At 44.9% G+C, this 22,956-nt stretch overlaps 1 protein-coding gene and 1 long non-coding RNA gene across 5 annotated transcripts; both read left to right on the forward strand.

Moving 5' to 3' along the window:
* The first annotated feature begins 7,902 nt into the window (after nucleotides 1–7,902).
* On the forward strand, nucleotides 7,903–13,371 carry LOC125994455 (janus kinase and microtubule-interacting protein 3-like). Of its 4 annotated transcripts, XM_068650030.1 has the most exons (13): nucleotides 7,903–8,463; nucleotides 8,600–8,704; nucleotides 8,848–8,961; nucleotides 10,846–10,910; nucleotides 11,115–11,177; nucleotides 11,264–11,362; nucleotides 11,460–11,558; nucleotides 11,640–11,699; nucleotides 11,814–12,009; nucleotides 12,087–12,164; nucleotides 12,221–12,454; nucleotides 12,534–12,659; nucleotides 13,029–13,371. In XM_068650030.1, the coding sequence occupies exons 4-9, from the start codon at nucleotides 10,851–10,853 to the stop codon at nucleotides 11,997–11,999; spliced, it is 567 nt and encodes a 188-aa protein (XP_068506131.1). In that variant the 5' UTR covers nucleotides 7,903–8,463; nucleotides 8,600–8,704; nucleotides 8,848–8,961; nucleotides 10,846–10,850; the 3' UTR covers nucleotides 12,000–12,009; nucleotides 12,087–12,164; nucleotides 12,221–12,454; nucleotides 12,534–12,659; nucleotides 13,029–13,371. The 4 variants fall into 4 exon arrangements, with proteins under 4 accessions (XP_068506131.1, XP_068506129.1, XP_068506132.1 ...); XM_068650028.1 differs by having other exon boundaries at nucleotides 12,087–12,454; XM_068650031.1 differs by having other exon boundaries at nucleotides 11,640–11,693; nucleotides 12,087–12,454.
* Nucleotides 13,372–13,710: 339 nt separating this feature from the next.
* Nucleotides 13,711–14,892, forward strand: LOC125994598 (uncharacterized). Its single transcript, XR_007490644.2, has 3 exons — nucleotides 13,711–14,318; nucleotides 14,497–14,667; nucleotides 14,813–14,892. It is a non-coding gene; the product is annotated as an uncharacterized lncRNA (long non-coding RNA).
* The last annotated feature ends 8,064 nt before the right edge of the window (nucleotides 14,893–22,956 follow it).

A 22,956-nucleotide genomic window follows, 5' to 3' on the forward strand; every position in this document is an offset into this window, starting at 1 on the left:
CATCCCGCACTGAACAACACCATCCCGCACTGAACAACACCATGCCGCACTGAACAACACCATGCCGCACTGAACAACACCATGCCGCACTGAACAACACCATGCCGCACTGAACAACACCATCCCGCACTGAACAACACCATGCCGCACTGAACAACACCATGCCGCACTGAACAACACCATGCCGCACTGAACAACACCATGCCCCACTGAACAACATTACGCCGCACTGAACAACACCATGCCGCACTTAACAACACCATGCCGCACTGAACAACACCATGCCGCACTGAACAACACCATCCCGCACTGAACAACACCATCCCGCACTGAACACCATCCCGCACTGAACAACACCATGCCGCACTGAACAACACCATGCCGCACTGAACAACACCATGCCACACTGAACAACACCATGCCGCACTGAACAACACCATCCCGCACTGAACAACACCATGCCGCACTGAACAACACCATGCCGCACTGAACAACACCATGCCACACTGAACAACACCATGCCCCACTGAACAACATTACGCTGCACTGAACAACACCATGCCGCACTTAACAACACCATGCCGCACTGAACAACACCATGCCGCACTGAACAACACCATGCCGCACTGAACAACACCATCCCGCACTGAACAACACCATCCCGCACTGAACACCATCCCGCACTGAACAACACCATGCCGCACTGAACAACACCATGTCGCACTGAACAACACCATGCCGCACTTAACAACACCATGCCGCACTTAACAACACCATCCCGCACTGAACATCACCATCCCGCACTGAACAACACCATCCCGCACTGAACAACACCATGCCGCACTGAACAACACCATCCCGCACTGAACAACACCATGCCGCACTGAACAACACCATGCCGCACTGAACAACACCATGCCGCACTGAACAACACCATCCCGCACTGAACAACACCATGCCGCACTGAACAACACCATGCCCCACTGAACAACATTATACCGCACTGAACAACATTATGCCGCACTGAACAACATTATGCCGCACTGAACAACACCATGCCGCACTGAACAACATTATGCCGCACTGAACAACATTATGCCGCACTGAACACCATGCCGCACTGAACAACACCATCCCGCACTGAACAACACCATGCCGCACTGAACAACACCATGCCGCACTGAACAACACCATGCCGCACTGAACAACACCATGCCGCACTGAACAACACCATGCCGCACTAAACAACACCATCCCGCACTAAACAACACCATGCCGCACTGAACAACATTATGCCGCATTGAACAACATTATGCCGCACTGAACAACATTATGCCGCACTGAACAACATTATGCCGCACTGAACAACATTATGCCGCACTGAACAACATCATGTCGCACTGAACAACACCATGCCGCACTGAACAACACCATGCCGCACTGAACAACACCATGCCCCACTGAACAACATTACGCCGCACTGAACAATATTACGCCGCACTGAACAATATTACGCCGCACTGAACAACACCATGCCGCACTGAACAACACCATGCCGCACTGAACAACACCATGCCGCACTGAACAACACCATGCTGCACTGAACAACACCATGCCGCACTGAACAACACCATCCCGCACTGAACAACACCATGCCGCACTGAACAACACCATGCCGCACTGAACAACACCATGCCGCACTTAACAACACCATGCCGCACTGAACAACACCATGCCGCACTGAACAACAACATGCCGCACTGAACAACAACATGCCGCACTGAACAACACGACGCCGCACTGAACAACACTACGCCGCACAGAACAACACGACGCCGCACAGAATAACACAATACCGCACAGAACAACACCATGCCGCACAAACAGTTTTAGATAATATTACGTCGCAGTCATGCGACGCGGACATGACGTCAATAGGCGGAACTCATGGCAAAATTATAATCCGTGGGCGTGGCTTGCAACAGGAAGTAGGAAAGCGGCAATGCTGGCAAACAAGACACAGCGGTTAGTAACACGACGACTAACAAGACAAATATTTTTGTTTTCAGCTTGCAACTTGACCGTCTAGAGCGTACAAGGTAATTACAACTCATTGTTTTGAAAAATATGTTTTTTTGTAGGCCTGAAAAGCGAGGCAGTGTGGCATTTGGGAGGAACGTCGAACTCGGCGTCTGCTTCCAGCCACAGACGCCAAATTTCGACGATTATTTCGACTGGTCAACGTTTGTAAATTATTGCGTTGATTAAAAACTTTATTTAACTCTACTCTTAACTTTGCCGTTTCAGATATGCGGGTATTACACCGCGGAAATGACGTCAATAGGCTGAACTCTCGCCAAAATTCAAATCTGTGGGCGCAATGGCCTTGAGCGAGACAACGGATACAAACACGACGATTATCAACAGAAATATCTTTATTTTCTGCTTGCAAGTGGACCGTCTAGAGCGTACACGGTAAGTACAACTCATTGTGTTTAAAAAGATTTACGTTTGTGTAGTTTGCGTTGCGTTGTATCTGTGAATGTTGGTTGAGGCTAAATGTTAATGTTTAATTTCCTTCCTTTAGGTTCCACGGTGTTTGTTGGCTGTATGTTTTCCACTGCAAGAAGAGGCTCGTATCATTGACCAGCAGGAGCTACAATGGTGAGTACCCCTTTCGTCGTCCATTTATGTTAAACACTTCCTATTTCATGTCTAACAGTACTCGATTTAACAAATAACCATAAATAAATACAGTGTGGGCAGTCAAGTTAACATATGTGATTATCCTGCCTAATATGTTTATCACAAATATGTCACTAATATGTTTATTTGTTTATCACAACACCTTTGGACCTTCAGCAATCGATTATTTCCCTTCATCTACATAGAGACAGAACGATTGTGTCTTAAACATCTCATTCATTTCACCAAATAACTTCACGCAGGTGGATAACGGCCGTCTCGGTCACGCTATGTTGCGTGATGCAGTTTTGAAGAACCAAATGCATTTATTCAATGAATAAGTCAAGCTAGATCTATGTTTATGATGTTGTACGTTACGGTACCGATTGAAGTTGAGTCCGAAGCCAGTGGAAAACAGCGCTGCGTTTGTGCTCTCCAGGTACAAATGTTGTGATCTCTGACTGACGACCGGGCGAGACTCGAGTAAGAGATGTCCAAACGAGCTCCGGCAGGGCGGGTCAAGGCGGAGCGAACGGACGCCTTTCAGGCCGCCAATGACGAGCTGAGAGCCAAACTGATGGACGTCCAGTTAGAACTTCAGCAGGAGAAGAACAAGGTGAAAACCTCAACAGACAGACACTGCCTTCCTCCCTGCCTGCTTCCCTGCCTGCCTCCCTGCCTGCCTCCCTGCCTGCCTGCCTCCCTGCTTGCCTCCCTCCCTCCCTCCCGCCCTCCCTCCCTCCCTCCCAGTTTCCCCGATGTAGATTTGACATGCGTGTGCCATGACTGTGTCAGCCTACGTCAACAAATGCACCGAGGACGTCAGCACCACTAAGAATATCATCACCCGGGGCAACCAACGACCCTGGATGACTGAGGAGGTACGTCAAACGCTACGAGCGCGGAACTCTGCCTTCAAGTCTGGCGACAAGGAGACACTGAGGACAGCGAGAGCCAACTTGAACCGTGCCATCAGGGTAGCGAAGCGAGACCACAGTCGAAAAATTCAGGATCGTTTCCACGACGCCAACAACACCAGGAGTATGTGGCAAGGCATACGGGCGATTACAGACTACAACTCACCCTCCCCCCCCGGTGGGTGAAGTTGATGCTGACTTTCTAAATGGTCTAAATAACTTCTTTGGGAGGTTCGAGGCACTAAACGGCACTCCAGCAGTTAAAACTGTCCCCCATCAGGAAGAGGAGGTACTCTGCCTTGACTCCGCTGATGTGTTGAAGACCCTGAGGAGAGTCAACCCCCGTAAGGCCCCTGGCCCCGACAACATTCCTGGGCGTGTGTTCAGGGAATGTGCAAGTCAGCTGGCTGGGGTCATCACAGACATTTTTAACACCTCGCTGGGCCAAGCCACAGTGCCAGCGTGCTTTAAGACTGCCTCCATCATTCCGGTGCCGAAGAAACCTCAAATCACCTCATTTAATGATTACCGGCCTGTTGCACTGACTCCGGTCATGATGAAGTGCTTCGAAAGGCTGCTTAAAGATCACATCGTTTCCAGACTCCCCCCATTATTTGACCCGTTCCAGTTTGCCGACCGGCAAAACCGCTCCACTCAGGACGCCATCTCCTCCGTTCTTCACCTGAGCCTGGCTCACCTGGAGGAGAAGAACACCCATGTTCGGATGCTGTTCCTGGACTTCAGCTCAGCGTTTAACACCATCATCCCACAGCATCTAGTAGGAAAATTGGAACACCTGGGCTTCAACACCCCCCTTCGCAACTGGCTGCTAGACTTCCTCACCAACAGACCTCAGTCAGTCCGGGTCGGACAGAACACCTCTGATGTCATCACCCTCAGCACAGGCTCCCCTCAGGGCTGCGTCCTGAGCCCCCTGCTGTTCACCCTGATGACACACGACTGCGTCCCCAGGTTCACCACCAATCACATCGTGAAGTTCGCAGACGACACAACGGTGGTGGGGCTCATCAGAGACAACAACGACCTGGACTACAGAGAGGAGGTGGAGCAGCTGGTGGGCTGGTGCAGAGACAACAGCCTGATCCTGAATGTGGAGAAGATGAAGGAGATCATCGTCGACTTCAGGAAAAGCCAGCCTCACCACGCTCCACTGATCATCAACAGCTCAGCTGTGGAGGTGGTCAGCAGCACCAAATTCCTGGGGGTCCACATCACAGAAGACCTCACCTGGACTATGAACACTACGGCACAGAAGCGCTTGTACTTCCTGCGGAGGATGAGGAGAGCCCACCTGCCCCCACCCATCATGAGGACGTTCTACAGGAGCACCATAGAGAGCATTCTGACAAGCTGACTCTCTGTGTGGTGTGGAGGCTGCACCGCCTCCGATTGGAAGAACGTGAGGAGAGTGGTGAGGACAGCAGAAAGGATCATAGGGGCTCCTCTTCCCTCCATTCAGGACATTTCATCTCAGCGCTGCATGTCCCGTGCCCGTAACATCATCAATGACCCATCACACCCCCACCATGGACTGTTCTCCCTGCTGCCCTCTGGGAAGAGGTTTCGCACAATCCGCTGCAGGTCCACCAGGTTCTGCAACAGCTTTTTCCCTGCTGTCATCAGACTGTTGAACATTAGAACTGTTGAGCTCTAAACTGAACTCTGCATCACACATTCACAGAACTGTACTTTATGACACTACGGACCTCTATCTTGCACTATCTCGCACTACCAACTTTACTGAACTTGTGTAAACCCTTTAAATAGAAGTTTAATACATGGTTTAGCATTCCTCTGCACACTCTTGAATACTGTTTTGCCTACTTGCACTATTGCATAATTAGCACTGCTGCACTTTATACTTATTTGTAATATATATATATACAGTATATGTATATATATATTTTCATAGGATATGTTACTTCTATTCAACTGCAATATCACTACTTTGTTGTAAGCCGTGTGCAACGAAATTTCGTTTTGTATGCACCATGTGCAGACAAGATGACAATAAAGTTTGTCTAAGTCTAAGTCATGTCAGGTCAGCTGTCTGGAGAGAGAGAGAAGTCAGGACCTGCGGGCGGAGCACCACCGTGCCACCGCCGCCATGACGGAACTCAAAAGCAAACTCCATGAGGAGAAGCAGAAAAAGTTAGCCGTTACCAGGGAGACATTACTGCGGCAGCATGAAATGGAGCTGATGAGAGTGATCAAAATCAAAGATGGAGAGATCCAGCGACTGAATGCCTTGGTCCTCAGCCTGAGGGACGGCTCCATGGACAAGGTGATCCGCTCAATCCGTGTCTGACTAACCGCACGCCACGTCGGGCTCCGATGCGGCCGCTACCGTATTGTGTAGCTTGTCCCCAGTAAGCGTCGCGGCGCTCCGTTGCGGTCTCAACGGCCCGATGTGGCGCAATGTCTGCTCAGGTGAGGAGCGGGGGCGCTTTGCTGGCGGAAGTGGAGGAGACGCGGCGGTGTCGGGAGACCGAGCGGTGTCGCCTCCACCAGGAGCGCGGAAGAAGCCCTGGCAGCGGCCCAGCAGGCCTGGCAGTCCCGAGCGGCCGAGCTCCGATCGGCTCATCACCAGCATCGGGAGGAGCTGAGCCGAACCAAGAGAGACTGCGAGAGGGAGATCCGCCGACTGGTAGGACTGATCAGATGCGCGGTGCGTGGCTATGTTCCCAATTTCGTTGTATACCTGCAGTGCAATGACACCTAAGGCATTCTATTCTATTCTATTTCACAAGAAGAAAACGTCCGGTTGCTCGCTTCGCTTTTGTCACAGCAATGGTGTTCTAGTCGATTCAAGATAAAAATTGGCCGGTTGCTCTCTTTGTTTTTGTCACAATTCTGGCAAATGAGTTTGCCCGCCTGCCTGAGCGCTCCCCGTTTGTACATCCAGATGGATGAGATCAAGCTGAAAGACAGAGCGGTTAGTGTTTTGGATAAATCCCTGGGGCCGGCCACGTCCACCGCCTTCAGCTGCAGACTCAGGCTGCCGAGCAGCAGATCGCTGCCCTGAGGGATTCCCAAAGGGCGGGCCTAAACTACCCTGGAAGTGGGGTCAACGGCGCTACTAGCAATCCTCTTCATAGCGTAAGCCACCTCATCACACACTTGCAGTACGCATGACTTAGTTCGTTGCTGGAGGAAGGTAGCACAAAAACAGTTTTGAACTTTGAACGAGTGGTTGTGTGTGTGTGTTGCGGGGCGTTTTCAGTCTCAGGAGGATCGGGACACGCGAAGGTTTCATCTGAAAATCGCTGAGCTCAGCGCAGTCATCAGGAAACTGGAGGATCGAAACGCCCTGCTTTCTGAAGAGCGCAATGAACTGGTAATTTATTGACGGCACGCTTGAAGGTTTGCGCTACGTTTGATGCGCGCCATCCAGCGAGGCACCCATTGCGCTTGCTTATTAGTTGAGCGGCGCGGCGAGTCGGTTGCCTGGTAGATGTCTTTTATTGGGAGCCAAAGCCACGATTCCGTTCAAACCGATGCAAAAGGAATGGATACGTTCTGGCCCGCGTGTTGTGCGTCTTTCGCATCCCGCATTTCATGCTTGCAGCTTAAGCGACTGAGAGAAACAGAAAGCCAGTTTCTGCCACTCCTGTACAAAAACAAACGCCTGAGCAGGAAGAATGAAGAACTCTCGCTGGTGCTGTGTCGCCTTGAAAACAAAGTGCGCTTTGTCACCCAGGAGAACGAGGAGATGGCAAGCTTGGTAAGTCGACGCGAACAACGGCGGCATGCCAACAGAGTCCACTGAATTTGTGTTCCACAGAGAAGGCCTAGTTCGCTCAATGACCTGGAGCGCGATTGCGGCCAGCAGGACGGTGAAATGGAGTTCCTTCAAGTTGTGGAGCAGCGGCACATCATCGACGACTTGTCCAAGGTCTTCAGGCAGGCGACTCGGTGCACGTACGGCAGCGCCGCGCTCGCTCGCTGTCGCCAGGAAACCTTTTCCGTCCAAAGCTTGGCCGGCGGCCGCCATCCAAAAAATTGGCCCCTTAAATTCCGACCTTTCAAGCAGGAGCATTGTGCGCACGCGTTTGAACACGCTTTAGACTTGTTTTGCCGTTTTCAGCAGCTCAAAGCTCCCGTTTTGTCAGCGCCTTTGCCACTCGCTGTGCGCTGAAAACGACGGACTCGCCCGGCTGCTCAGCCCGTCAACCATGAGCCGCGAGCGCGACGTCATTGTCCGTAGGCAGCTAGTGGCAAAATGCACCCTGTTAGAGTTGCGCTCGCTCCAACTTATTTTGCAAGAACCACATGGGAGACAAGTAAGTTCTTTTGGACACCTGCAGGTGGAGAGTCCATCCGTTGTACGAATGAAGTCTGACTCTCGGCTCCTGCACGAGCATTTTTATTAAGAGAAACAGGGTGGGTGTAAGAGTGGATTGAATAGAGAAAGCCCTTGACCTCTAGTCAAAACATAGCAAGGGATGTTTTACGACTTTGTGTAGGAAGGGATAAGCGATAGGGATAAATAAGGGATAAATAATATTATTTATTACAGGTTGCAGTCAAAGTCAAAGCAACATAATCATACGATAAAGATAATCTGGAAAACCCTGACACACCCTGTAGTTGTCACTTTTGGAAAAGACGAGCGTCCCTCCAATCATCGCCGGTGACGGGTTTTTCAGGCTCTGGAGACAGGAGCTCATGTCAGAAATGTCATCGTGAGTCGCGTTTGTTTCTGCGCCGGAGCCGTTCGTTCCCTTTGCATCCAAAGAATCTCAAAGGCGGATTATTTGTGTCGACGGGAGAGAGATTTGCTGCTACGATACCGACGTCGAGAATCTCTGAGGAGGAACAAAGCGTGAGGTCCTGCAAGGTGAGTCTGTTTGTTTGCGGCTGCTTGGTGTTGCGCAAGATGAAATGGCCTTTTTCTCGCTATCGTTCCTCTCGTCGATTCATCGTGAGGTGTCGCTTCAGTTTGTTCAGAGAGATGTTTGCTTCCGCGCCCGCAGGTCATCGAAACATTTTACGGCTACGACGAAGACGTGTTGGTGGACTCGGACGGATCGTCCTTGTCTTTTCACACCGACAGAACCCCCGACACGGAACCCGAAGAGGTAGCCCGCCATTTCTGCCAGCGTATTGGCGCCAAACATTCCTCTTCAGCCTGGAATCGGACTCGTCTTTGCGTCGCGGGTGCTTTGTCGCCGGTCTGACTGATTCTGGTACTAGTGCTGTGTTGCATTGGTGTGTGCATGAGGAGGCGGAGCTTCGCTACCGCCAGCTGACGCAAGAATATCAAGCGCTGCAACGAGCCTACGCTCTGCTAGCCCAGACCAGCGGAGGGGACTACGACGCCGAGAAGGAGATCAAGGTGGCGCCCCTTCCCGCAACCCCCGGCCGGGTCGCAGCCTCCCCGTTCTCACCCAGCCTCGGGTGTTCTCTGGTCTGAAAGGAGGAGGAGGAGCCTCCCTCCTCCTCCTTTCAGACCAGAGAAAAGCTGATGGTAGTGTCAAACGCACCTCTTTCAATAAGGTGCCCCCGGCTTCCCGGTAACGGGTTTGTCTTAGCCGGGTTCGGAGATTCGTCCGTAATCTAACCACCCGAGTTAAATTAACTCCACCGGAATCAATCTAATTTCTGTACGACGCCAATCCCTCTCAAGTCACCCTAAGCTCGAGCCGAGTAACTCAATTCGAGGCAAGACTTCGAAGTGACCGCATCGTATTGATGGCTCCCCGCTAATGTTTGAAGTTCTTATTATGTTACGGATATTTTTAGATGTCTTTGTTAAGACCTCAGGGATTCGTTTGTATAGCGCACCCTAGCACTAGTTTTGCCGAAGTAAATGTTGATATGGGTCCGTTCTACTTGGTCGCTCAAGCAGCGAGCCGACCAACTTGTTTATTCGAAAGAGAATCGAATTAATAAAAGTGTGACAATAATAGCATTTAAGGAGAAAATTAATGCACTTTACGTTATTAATTCTAACTTCTTATATGTAGATCTAGCACTTAACTGTCGGAGTGCTTCACCCCACTTGATTGCTTAAAAAGAATAACAACTTTCTTAAAACGAATAAAAATGTCTTACTCTATTTAGATTTGCCCAGTAATTAATTTGGTAGGCAAGTCTATTTTTCGATCGTGTCCTGTTTAACTTTTGACGCGGCCCGACAAAATTAAGAACTGGGCCACGCCCGACGGACAATCGAAATACTTTTATCCTTCACCAACTCAAATGATCTATTTTAACCATCGTCGTTATTTTATTTAGAGGAAGTAAATTTTCAAACGAATTCACTTTTGACGAAATTCACTCTTCCCTTAAATATCTACGAAAGTTATTTAATTCTCTAACATGTTCGGAGTTACTTTTTACGCGGCCCGTCAAAAGGGGAAACGGGCCTGCGCCCTTCAAATAATTAAATTACTTTCAGTTCTACACCAAACCAATAATCCGATTCAAACACTTCCGTTAATTTATTCAGACGAAGCAAACTTTCAAACGGATTGAAATTCACTCGTGTCTCAAATAACTACGAAAGTTATTTAATTCTCTAAAATTGTCTGATGTTACTTTTATTTATTACGGTCCTATGTTATACCATAATAACCCCCCGCACATTAATCAAATTGTCAAATCAACCCCGAACCATCGATTGTACATTCAGTACAAATCAGCGCACAACAAAGTAGATGAATATACACAACACATTTATTGAAGAAACATGAAATAGAATTACAAATCTTAATCACTCCAGAAACCGAACAATTTCACCCACTGATACCCGTGTTAATAAAATCATTCAATCCCAGAACAATTCGATTGCAAAACACAGTTCATGAAAGAGGGAATCAATTTTTAGCCAAGCAAAGAAATCAAGAAGTAAAAATCACATTTGTGCTTCTCCAAACAATTTATGTCACGCCACTATTCTCATAGTGACGGGTCCCTTGATCGAATTGACTAACAATATTGCTTTAAGCTATTACAGAATACATTTTTAGCCAAGCAAAGAAATCAAAAAGTAAAAATCACATTTGTGCGTCCATGCGTGACTCACAATCCGACACCGTGTTCCTGTTTTATTTCTATTTTAACTTGCTTAGCTTATTTTGGCCCCTTTTTTGGTCTCATGTTTTGGTCTGGCGCCATCTTTTGGACAAATTTGGAATTTCAGCTCTGCCAATTTATTCCTGTGAACAATCCATATTTTACCATTTGCACCATCTCTTCCCCCCATGTTACATGACAGTAGAAATGGGTCACTATCAAAGCAGAGTAGCAGATCTGGAGTCAGCGCTGAAGCAACAAGGACAGGTAAGCTTATCAATGAGCACACCTTTTTCTCAGACAAAATAGCTACATTCTTCAGTCACTCATTCGTCTGGCATTACTGGACCAACCCCAACCCCCCCCCCCCCTGAACGTGGCTGGGAAAATGTCATTTTCCAGTCAACCAAAGAATTTGTGGATGAAAATGACACAACATTCCAAAGCTGTCCACGCGTTTGTCTCTTCTAGAATGTCAAGTGGGTGGAGGAGAAGCAGCTGCTGCGTCAGAGCAATCAGCAGTTGGCCGAAAAGGTGACGGAAAGAAAGGCGCTGGGCGGAGTCGCTTGGCGTCACACCCGTCCGGAAGCCCCGCAGATGAGGTCTGACTGTCTTTTCAGGTCAGGCGGATGGAGGCGGAAGAAGCGCGTCTGAAAGAGCGCATCCAGGATATCCGAGACCAAAACGAACTGCTTGAGTTCCGCATCCTGGAGCTGGAGGTGGGAAGACTCGCACAAGCGTGTTGAGGCCAGAGATGTGACGGACGGACGGACGGACGGACGGACGGACGGACGGATGCATGCCTCTGCCTTTCAGGAGAGGGAGTGGCGCTCCCCCGTCTTGAAGTTTCTGCAAGTCCGTTTCCCAGACGGCCTCAGCCCTTTGCAGATCTACTGCGAGGCCGACGGCGTGAGCGTACGTAAGGCGTCCCTCGCAACCCTAACCTTAACCTGAGGTCCCAGAACACCTTACATTGCTCCTTGCGCCTTTCCCCAGGACATCGTCATCAGTGATCTGATGAAGAAGCTGGACATCCTGGGCGATAACGCCGTAAGTGTATGTCGAACTCCTTATGTTCGCACTCCACGAGACTCGGCGGCTCAAATGTGACTTTTGGAAGGCTTTGCGCTGAAAGAACCTTGTTGACGCTGTGCCTTTGGGCTCTTGCAGAATCTCACCAACGAGGAGCAGGTGGTCGTGATTCACGCCAGGACCCTTCCCACCCTAGCCGAGAAGGTAACGCGCACGTCCACGCACGCTCTCGCATTCTGCTTATGTGACAGCAGCCTTTCCTCAGTGGTTAGAATACATCAAAGTGACCAAGTCAGCACTTCAACAGAAGATGTTGGACATTGAAAGTGAGAAGGTAGACAGACACGCGACATCAGCCAAGGGGAACTCGGGGCAATGTGCCCCAACAATTCTGACCTTGAGCTGTGCTAGGATATGTTCTGCAACCAGAAGGGCTACCTGGATGAAGAGTTGGACTTCAGGAAGCGTTCCATGGACCAGGCTCATAAGGTAAGCCGCCCTCAAATCTCCCGCCGGACCACTGATGGACGAGGATTGCGGCCCAGAGGATCATGGAGCTGGAGGCCATGTTGTACGAGGCGCTACCGCAGCGGGACTGCCCCGCCACGGACGGCGAAAAAGCCAGCCACGCTGGCGTGAATGACGTGCTGACGACGGATCAGAGACAAGAGCTTAGGAGCGCCGTGGACCAATGGAAGCGAGCCCTGATGTGGGAGTTGAGGGAGCGCGACGCTTGCATCCTCCAAGAGAGAATGGATCTGCTGCACAGCGCGCAACAGGTAAGGGCCCAAAGCCAGCCCGGCACTTACTTGCACGCTTACTGGCTTTTGAAGGCTACTTTCCATTTGTCTGTCCTAGAGGAACAAAGAGCTGAAGGAATTCATCGAAGCTCAGAAGAGACAAATCAAACAATTGGAGGAGAAGTTTCTGTTTCTCTTTCTAGTCTTCTCCTTGGCCTTCATTCTGTGGCCCTAACACCAGCTGGTGAGTGAGCTCCAGCGGCACCGCACTCGACACCTCCGATACACTGCCAGCCGGTCTCAGACGTTGGCAGACGCTCCGATGCCGACGTATACCCCCCGCCACGGTGACAGAGGCACCGCGTCACACCGGCGCTCATCCAATCAGAAGGCAGAAAAGGCAAATTCACATGCAGGGCACTCTTGAACCAGAAGAGAGCGCCACAAAAAACTGTTGTTGCCCCAAACGCGCACTAAAAAGGGTCAGAATAACAAGAGTCCCACCGGCCAGCCGGGGCCACCCGTCCATCCATTTCTTCAGGGGGGGAAAAAATTGGAGTCACCGGTGAGTACATTTTGCATTTAGCTCTGCTTTTCTGCTTCTGTCTTCAAGTGTGTGGCATCCTGCGACCAAAGATTCAGCCAACCCCAAAGCGGTTGACCTCAACGTCCCACCACCATTCCTACCAGAGCAGGTGACGTGATGCTTTGGACATCCTTCCGTCTCAGATGCCCAAAAGTACTCTTTGCCACATCTGCGGCAATACGGTGTCTTTTCAAAGGTGCAAATAAATCCAGCGTGGGCGGAACACGCACGTCTTCGGTTTTTCCCGCTTTGTTTGTGTGACAGCTGTTGTGAAAATTTTACACAAATAAAGTTGTATAGTACAGGTTTGGCCAAGCCGCAACTCCCGAACCGCATGCGGCTCTTTTATGTTCATATCAACATTTGTGTGTGTGTGTGTGTGTGTGTTGGCTTCACTTGAGTTCAATTTAGTATTTTCGTCAAAAGCGCATGTGATGAAATTCCACAAAGTAGGATGGGCAAACACATTCCAGTAAACTATTAGTGTCAATTGGGCTCTCGAAATGGCAGGGAAAAGATGCACAGCAAAACGAAAATATGTAGATGAACACAGGACGTTTTTATCAGAGTGGGAAAGTTTCTATTTTTTGTTGAACGTGATGGCAAACCATTCTGCCTGATACGTCAGACCTCAGCGCATTTCAAAGATTCAAATCTTCAGCGCCATGCACTTCAGCTCACTCCATGCTAACATTGATCAGGCGTCGAACCCGCAACATCATGCTTAAGAGGTGGACATGCTAACCAGTGCGCCATTATGTCAACGCATAACAACTGTAAATCTACTAAACAAAACAGCGGTTGCTATATGACATCTGCCGCGTGTGGTCACGTGACAGACGTCACGTGATGGGCAGAACTTCCGCCGGAATTCAAATCCGCGGGGAGAGTTAACTTGTTTAAAAGGGAGTGGGCAGAAGAATTATTTAATTTATTTAAATCTATTTGGAGTGTGCGCCATTATGTCAATGCATAACAACTGTAAGTCTACTAAACAAAACAGCGGTTGCTATATGACGTCTGCCACGTCGTGGTCACGTGACGCGGACGTGTCGTCGACGCCTACTTTACATCCCACCGATCACAGGACCCCTCGGCTGCATAACCGCGCCCCCTTCCCAACCAATCGGATTTGCTATACGCGAAAACTACCCCAATGGGCGGAACTTCCGCCAAAATTTAAATCCGTGGGCGTGGCTCGCAACAGGAAGTAGGAAAATGGCGATGTTGACAAAGACACAGCGGATGGTAACATACGACTAACAAGAGAAATATTTTTATTTTCTGCTTGCAACTGGACCGTCCAGAGCGTACACGGTAAGTACAACTAATCGTTTTTAAAAAAGAAGTACTTTTGTTGCCCTGAAAAGCGAGTGAGTGTGGCGTTTGGGGGGAACGTCGAATTTCGACGATTCTTTCTGGTCAACGGTTGTAAATGATTGCGTTGATTAAAAAAGAAAACTTGATGTAACTCTACTTTTAACTGCCGTTTCAGATAAGCGGGTATTACGTCGCAGTCATGTGCCGCGGATATGACGTAATTGGCTGAACTTCCACCAAAATTCAAATCTGTTGGCGCGATGGCCGTGAGCCACTGAGCAACGACGAATATCAACAGAAATATCTTTATTTTCTGCTTGCAACTGGACCGTCTACAGCGTACACGGTAAGTAACACTCATTGTGTTTAAAGAGATTTACGTTTGTAATAGCAACGTGTAGCTGAGGCGCTAGCAGAAGTGTAGCCGCGTTGCGTTGTACGTGTGAATATTGGTCCAGGCGAAATGTTAATGTTTAATTTCATTCCTTTAGGTTCCACGGTGTTTGTTGGCTGCAAGTTTTCCACTGCAAGAAGAGGCTCGTATCATTGACCAGGAGCGAGCTACAATGGTGAGTAGCCATAACATTTATGTTAAACACTTCCTATTTCATGTCTAACAGTACTTGATTTAACAAATAACCATAAATAAATACAGTGTGGGCACTGAAGTTAACATATGTGATTATACTGCCTAATCTGTCACCGAGTATATTGTTGCAAAGTAATATAAGATCCAAAGTTGTAATTGTGTGAAGGCGATGGCCTTCACACATATGTTATTCTACACCATTCTCTATTATTATTGTGTGAAGGCGATGGCCTTCACACATATGTTATTCTACACCATTCTCTATTATTATTGTGTGAAGGCGATGGCCTTCACACATATGTTATTCTACACCATTCTCTATTATTATTGTGTGAAGGCGATGGCCTTCACACATATGTTATTCTACACCATTCTCTATTATTATTATTATTATATTTTATTCTCCACACTTTTTTGTCCCGCTTCTTCTTCCACATAATTCATCCGATTCACTCCGTTCCACTTTTGACGTATTCCAAATATTCACGAGATGAGCGCTTCCATTTTTCTCGTTCCGAAAATTTTCCGATTTCGCAAAATTCGCGAATTTACGACAAATTTTTCCCCATTCATTCTCAATGGCAGATTCTACATTTCACATTTACGTCATTCCCCTTTTAAATTCACCTCATTCAGCACATTCAAACCACATTCGGAATGATTCTCGACATTCCCAAAATTCCCAAATTCAAAAATTTCACGTTTTCACGTTAAAAATTCCGACAAAATTTCACGAAATTTCGTTTTTCACCTCTAGTTTCTACATTTTTCAACCGATTCAACCCATTCCAACTTTCAACTGTTCATCTTTTGCCTGCCTATTCCACAACTTCTCACCTACCAAAAATTCCAAAATTTCAAATTTGAAATTCAACCAAATTCTCCAAAATTTCGTTTTTCTACTCTAACTTCTACGTTTTTCAACCGATTCAACCCATTCCAACTTTCAACTGTTCATCTTTTGCCTACCTATTCCACACCTTCCCACTTACCAACATTTCCAAATTTTCAATTTTGAAATTCAACCAAATTCTACAAAATTTGGTTTTTCTACTCTAAATTCTACATTTTTCAACCGATTCAACCCATTCCAACTTTATTCACTTTGGTCACCTCATCCTTACCATATTCACCCCCTTCACCCCCACTTCCACTATGCTTACACAATTCAACCCTTGACCCCCACTTCCAGTGTGGCGGCCATCTTGGATTGACCCTGAAGTGCTCCCAATGACCCTAGAATGAACCGGAAGTGCCCCAAATCGAACCGGAAGTGACCTTAGGTAAACAGGAAGTGACCTTAGGTAAACCGGAAGTGACCTCAAATCAAACCGGAAGTGACCTTTTTAAACCGGAAGTGACCTTTTTAAACCGGAAGTGACCCCAAATAAACCGGAAGTGACCTCGGCTAGACCGGAAGTGCCTCTACTCAAACCGGAAGTGACCCAAATAGACCGGAAGTGACCCAAATCACCCCGGAAGTGACCTTATTTCAACATTAACTGCCCTAAATAGCTACATTAGTCGCTAACCTTTGCATTTTTTGTCCGATTGAACCCATTTCAACATTTTAACTCCAAAAGTGAACCTCCTGAAGCTATTTATTTTCGTTTTGTTCCAAATTTCAAAATATTTTGGCGCAATTGCTTCTTCTTTTAATTCCCATTCATTCTCTATGGAGATTCAACATTTGCTCTCACGTCTACATTTTTTAACCGATTCAACCCGTTCCAACATTCAACTGTTCATCTTTTGCCTACCTATTCCACAACCTCCCACTTACCACAAATTCCAAACTTCAAATTTGAAATTCAACCAAATTCTCCAAAATTTAGTATTACACTTCTATTTTCCACATTTCTCAAGAAATTCAACTCATTTCAACATCATTCGCCATCATTCCCCAAGAAGTGATTCAAAGTCTTCGCCTTCACACGCAATTTCTCCAGAAATTGCATTTTCTAGTTATTATTATATTTTATTCTCCACACTTTTTTGTCCCGCTTCTTCTTCCACATAGTTCATCCGATTCACTCCGTTCCACTTTTGACGTGTTCCAAATATTCACGAGATGAGCGCTTCCATTTTTCTCGTTCCGAAAATTTTCCGATTTCGCAAAATTCGCGAACTTACGACAAATTTTTCCCCATTCATTCTTAATGGCAGATTCGACATTTCACATTTACATCATTCCACTTTTTTCTACATTGTTCAACCGATTCAACTCATTCCAACTTTCAACTGTTCATCTTTTGCCTACCTATTCCACAACTTCCCACTTACCAAAAATTCCAAATTTGAAATTCAACCAAATTCTCCAAAATTTCGTTTTTCCACTCTAACTTTTACGTTTTTCAACCGATTCAACCCATTCCAACTTTCAACTGTTCATCTTTTTCTAACTATTCCACAACTTCCAACTTATGAAAAATTCCAAATTTTCAAATTTGGAATTCAACCAAATTCTCAAAAATTTTGTTTTTCTACTCTAATTTCTACATTTTTCAACCGATTCAACTCATTCCAACTTTCAACTGTTCATGTTTTGCCTACCTATTCCACAACTTCCCGTTTACCAAAAATTCCAAATTTGAAATTCAACCAAATCTTTCTAAATTTCGTTTTTCTACTCTAATTTCTACATTGTTCAACCGATTCAACTCATTCCAACTTTCAACTGTTCATCTTTTGCCTATCTATTCCACAACTTCCCACTTACCAAAAATTCCATATTTGAAATTCAACCAAATTCTTCAACATTTTGTTTTTCTACTCTAATTTCTACATTGTTCAACCGATTCAACCCATTCCAACTTTCAACTCTTCATCTTTTGCCTACCTATTCCACAACTTCCGACTTACCAAAAATTCCAAATTTGAAATTCAACCAAAATCTACAAAATGTCGTTTTTCTACTCTAATTTCTACATTGTTCAACCGATTCAACCCGTTCCAACTTTCAACTCTTCATCTTTTGCCTACCTATTCCACAACTTCCCACTTACCAAAAATTCCAAATTTGAAATTCAACCAAATTCTCAAACATTTGGTTTTTCTTCTCTAATCTTTACATTGTGAAACCGATTCAATCCATTCCAACTTTCAACTTTTCATCTTTTGCTTACCTATTTCAGAACTTCCCACTTACCAAAAATTCCAAATTTGGAATTCAACCAAATTCTCAAAATTTTTGTTTTTCTACTCTAATTTCTACATTTTTTAACCGATTCAACTCATTCCAACTTTCAACTGTTCATGTTTTGCCTACCTATTCCACAACTTCCCGTTTACCAAAAATTCCAAATTTGAAATTCAACCAAATTCTCCAAAATTTCGTTTTTCTAATCTAATTTCTACATTGTTCAACCGATTCAACCCATTCCAACTTTCAACTCTTCATCTTTTGCCTACCTATTCCACAACTTCCCACTTAACAAAAATTCCATATTTGAAATTCAACCAAATTCTCCAACATTTTGTTTTTCTACTCTAATTTCTACATTGTTCAACCGATTCAACCCATTCCAACTTTCAACTCTTCATCTTTTGCCTACCTATTCCACAACTTCCAACTTACCAAAAATTCCAAATTTGAAATTCAACCAAAATCTCCAAAATTTCGTTTTTCTACTGTAATTTCTACATTGTTCAACCGATTCAACCCATTCCAACTTTCAACTCTTCATCTTTTGCCTACCTATTCCACAACTTCCCACTTACCAAATATTAAAAATTAAAAATTTGAAATTCAACCAAATTCTCAAACATTTTGTTTTTCTACTCTAATCTTTACATTGTGCAACCAATTCAATCCATTCCAACTTTCAACTTTTCATCTTTTGCTTACCTATTTCACAACTTCCCACTTACCAAAAATTCCAAATTTGAAATTCAACCAAATTCTGCAAAATTTCGTTTTTCGACTCTAATTTGTACGTTTTTCAACCGATTCAACCCATTCCAACTTTCGACTCTTCATCTTTTGCCTACGTATTACACAACTTCCCACTTACCAAAAATCCCAAATTTGAAATTCAACCAAATTCTCCAAAATTTCGTTTTTCTACTCTAATTTTCACATTGTTCAACCGATTCAACCCATTCCAACTTTCAACTCTTCATCTTTTTCCTACCTATTCCCCAAATTTCCACTTGCCATAAATTCCACATTTTAAGATTTTAAACTCAACCAAATTCTCCAAAATTCTGAAATTCCACCAAATTCTCCAAAATTCCGTTTTTCACCTCTATTTTCGGCATTTCTCAAGTAATTCAACTCGTTTCAGCATAATTCGCCAGCATTCCCCAAGAAGTGATTCAAAGTCTTCGCCTTCACACGCAATTTCTCCAGAAATTGCATTTTCTAGTTGTGTGAAGGCGATGGCCTTCACACATATGTTATTCTACACCATTCTCTATTATTGTGTGAAGGCGATGGCCTTCACACATATGTTATTCTACACCATTCTCTATTATTATTATTATTATTATTATTATTATTATTATTATTCTATTTTATTCCCGCCACTTTTTTGTCCCGCTTCTTCTTCCACATAATTCATCCGATTCACTCCGTTCCACTTTTGACGTATTCCAAATATTCACGAGATGAGCGCTTCCATTTTTCTCGTTCCGAAAATTTTCCCATTTCGCAAAATTCGCGAATTTACGACAAATTTTTCCCCATTCATTCTCAATGGCAGATTCGACATTTCACATTTACGTCATTCCCCTTTTACATTCACCTCATTCAGCACATTCAAACCACATTCGGAATGATTCTCGACATTCCCAAAATTCCCAAATTCAAAAATTTAACGTTTTCTCGTTAAAAATTCCGACAAAATTTCACGAAATTTCGTTTTTCACCTCTAATTTCTACATTTTTCGACCGATTCAACCCGTTCCAACTTCCAACTGTTCATCTTTTGCCTACCTATTCCACAACTTCCCACTTACAACAAAATTCCAAATTTTCAAATTTGAAATTCAACCAAATTCTTCGTAATTTCGTTTTTCTACTCTAACTTCTACATTTTTCAACCGATTCAACCCATTCCAACTTTCAACTGTTCATCTTTTGCCTGCCTATTCCACAACTTCTCACCTACCAAAAATTCCAAAATTTCAAATTTGAAATTCAACCAAATTCTCCAAAATTTCGTTTTTCTACTCTAACTTCTACGTTTTTCAACCGATTCAACCCATTCCAACTTTCAACTGTTCATCTTTTGCCTACCTATTCCACACCTTCCCACTTACCAAAATTTCCAAATTTTCAATTTTGAAATTCAACCAAATTCTACAAAATTTGGTTTTTCTACTCTAATTTCTACATTTTTCAACCGATTCAACCCATTCCAACTTTATTCACTTTGGTCACCTCATCCTTACCATATTCACCACCTTCACCCCCACTTCCACTATGCTTACAAAATTCAACCCTTGACCCCCACTTCCAGTGTGGCGGCCATCTTGGATTGACCCTGAAGTGCTCCCAATGAACCTAGAATGAACCGGAAGTGCCCCAAATCGAACCGGAAGTGACCTTAGGTAAACAGAAAGTGACCTCAGGTAAACCGGAAGTGACCCCAAATCAAACCGGAAGTGACCTTTTTAAACCGGAAGTGACCTTTTTAAACCGGAAGTGACCCCAAATTAACCGGAAGTGACCTCAGCTAGACCGGAAGTGCCTCTAGTCAAACCGGAAGTGACCCAAATAGACCGGAAGTGCCCCAAATCAATCCGGAAGTGACCTTAGGTAAACAGGAAGTGACCTCAAGTAAACCGGAAGTGACCCCAAGTCAAACCGGAAGTGACCTTTTTTAAACCGGAAGTGACCTTTTAAAACCGGAAGTGACCCCAAATTAACCGGAAGTGACCTCAGCTGGACCGGAAGTGCCTCTAATCAAACCGGAAGTGACCCAAATCAAACCGGAAGTGACCTTATTTCAACATTAACTGCCCTAAATAGCTACATTAGTCGCTAACTTTTGCATTTTTTGTCCGATTGAACCCGTTTCAACATTTTAACCCCAAAGGTGAACCTCCTGAAGCTGTTTTTTTTCGTTTTGTTCCAAATTTTACAATATTTTGGCGCAATTATTTTTTCTTTTAATTCCCATTCATTCTCTATGGGGATTCAATATTTGCTCTAACTTCTACATTTTTTAACCAATTCAACCCGTTCCAACATTTGACTGTTCATCTTTTGCCTACCTATTCCACAACCTCCCACTTACCAAAAATTCCAAACTTCAAATTTGAAATTCAACCAAATTCTCCAAAATTTAGTATTACACTTCTATTTTCCACATTTCTCAAGAAATTCAACTCATTTCAACATCATTCGGCATCATTCCCAAAGAAGTGATTCAAAGTCTTCGCCTTCACACGCAATTTCTCCAGAAATTGCATTTTCTAGTTATTATTATTCTTCTATTTTATTCCCGCCACTTTTTTGTCCCGCTTCTTCTTCCACATAATTCATCCGATTCACTCCGTTCCACTTTTGACGTATTCCAAATATTCACGAGATGAGCGCTTCCATTTTTCTCGTTCCGAAAATTTTCCGATTTCGCAAAATTCGCGAATTTACGACAAATTTTTCCCCATTCATTCTCAATGGCAGATTCGACATTTCACATTTACGTCATTCCCCTTTTACATTCACCTCATTCAGCACATTCAAACCACATTCGGAATGATTCTCGACATTCCCAAAATTCCCAAATTCAAAAATTTCACGTTTTCTCGTTAAAAATTCCGACAAAATTTCACGAAATTTCGTTTTTCACCTCTAATTTCTACATTTTTCGACCGATTCAACCCGTTCCAACTTCCAACTGTTCATCTTTTGCCTACCTATTCCACAACTTCCCACTTACAAAAAAATTCCAAATTTTCAAATTTGAAATTCAACCAAATTCTTCGTAATTTCGTTTTTCTACTCTAACTTCTACATTTTTCAACCGATTCAACCCATTCCAACTTTCAACTGTTCATCTTTTGCCTGCCTATTCCACAACTTCTCGCCTACCAAAAATTCCAAAATTTCAAATTTGAAATTCAACCAAATTCTACAAAATTTGGTTTTTCTACTCTAATTTCTACATTTTTCAACCGATTCAACCCATTCCAACTTTATTCACTTTGGTCACCTCATCCTTACCATATTCACCCCCTTCACCCCCACTTCCACTATGCTTACACAATTCAACCCTTGACCCCCACTTCCAGTGTGGCGGCCATCTTGGATTGACCCTGAAGTGCTCCCAATGACCCTAGAATGAACCGGAAGTGCCCCAAATCGAACCGGAAGTGACCTTAGGTAAACAGGAAGTGACCTCAGGTAAACCGGAAGTGACCCCAAATCAAACCCGAAGTGACCTGTTTAAACCGGAAGTGACCTTTTTAAACCGGAAGTGACCCCAAATAAACCGGAAGTGACCTCAGCTAGACCGGAAGTGCCTCTATTCAAACCGGAAGTGACCCAAATAGACCGGAAGTGACCCAAATCACCCCGGAAGTGACCTTATTTCAACATTAACTGCCCTAAATAGCTACATTAGTCGCTAACTTTTGCATTTTTTGTCCAATTGAACCCATTTCAACATTTTAACTCCAAAAGTGAACCTCCTGAAGCTATTTATTTTCGTTTTGTTCCAAATTTCAAAATATTTTGGCGCAATTGCTTTTTCTTTTAATTCCCATTCATTCTCTATGGAGATTCAACATTTGCTCTCACGTCTACATTTTTTAACCGATTCAACCCGTTCCAACATTCAACTGTTCATCTTTTGCCTACCTATTCCACAACCTCCCACTTACCACAAATTCCAAACTTCAAATTTGAAATTCAACCAAATTCTCCAAAATTTAGTATTACGCTTCTATTTTCCACATTTCTCAAGAAATTCAACTCGTTTCAACATCATTCGCCATCATTCCCCAAGAAGTGATTCAAAGTCTTCGCCTTCACACGCAATTTCTCCAGAAATTGCATTTTCTAGTTATTATTATTATTATATTTTATTCTCCACACTT

Source organism: Syngnathus scovelli, chromosome 3, assembly GCF_024217435.2.
Source record: "Syngnathus scovelli strain Florida chromosome 3, RoL_Ssco_1.2, whole genome shotgun sequence".
Taxonomy (NCBI): Eukaryota; Metazoa; Chordata; class Actinopteri; order Syngnathiformes; family Syngnathidae; genus Syngnathus; species Syngnathus scovelli.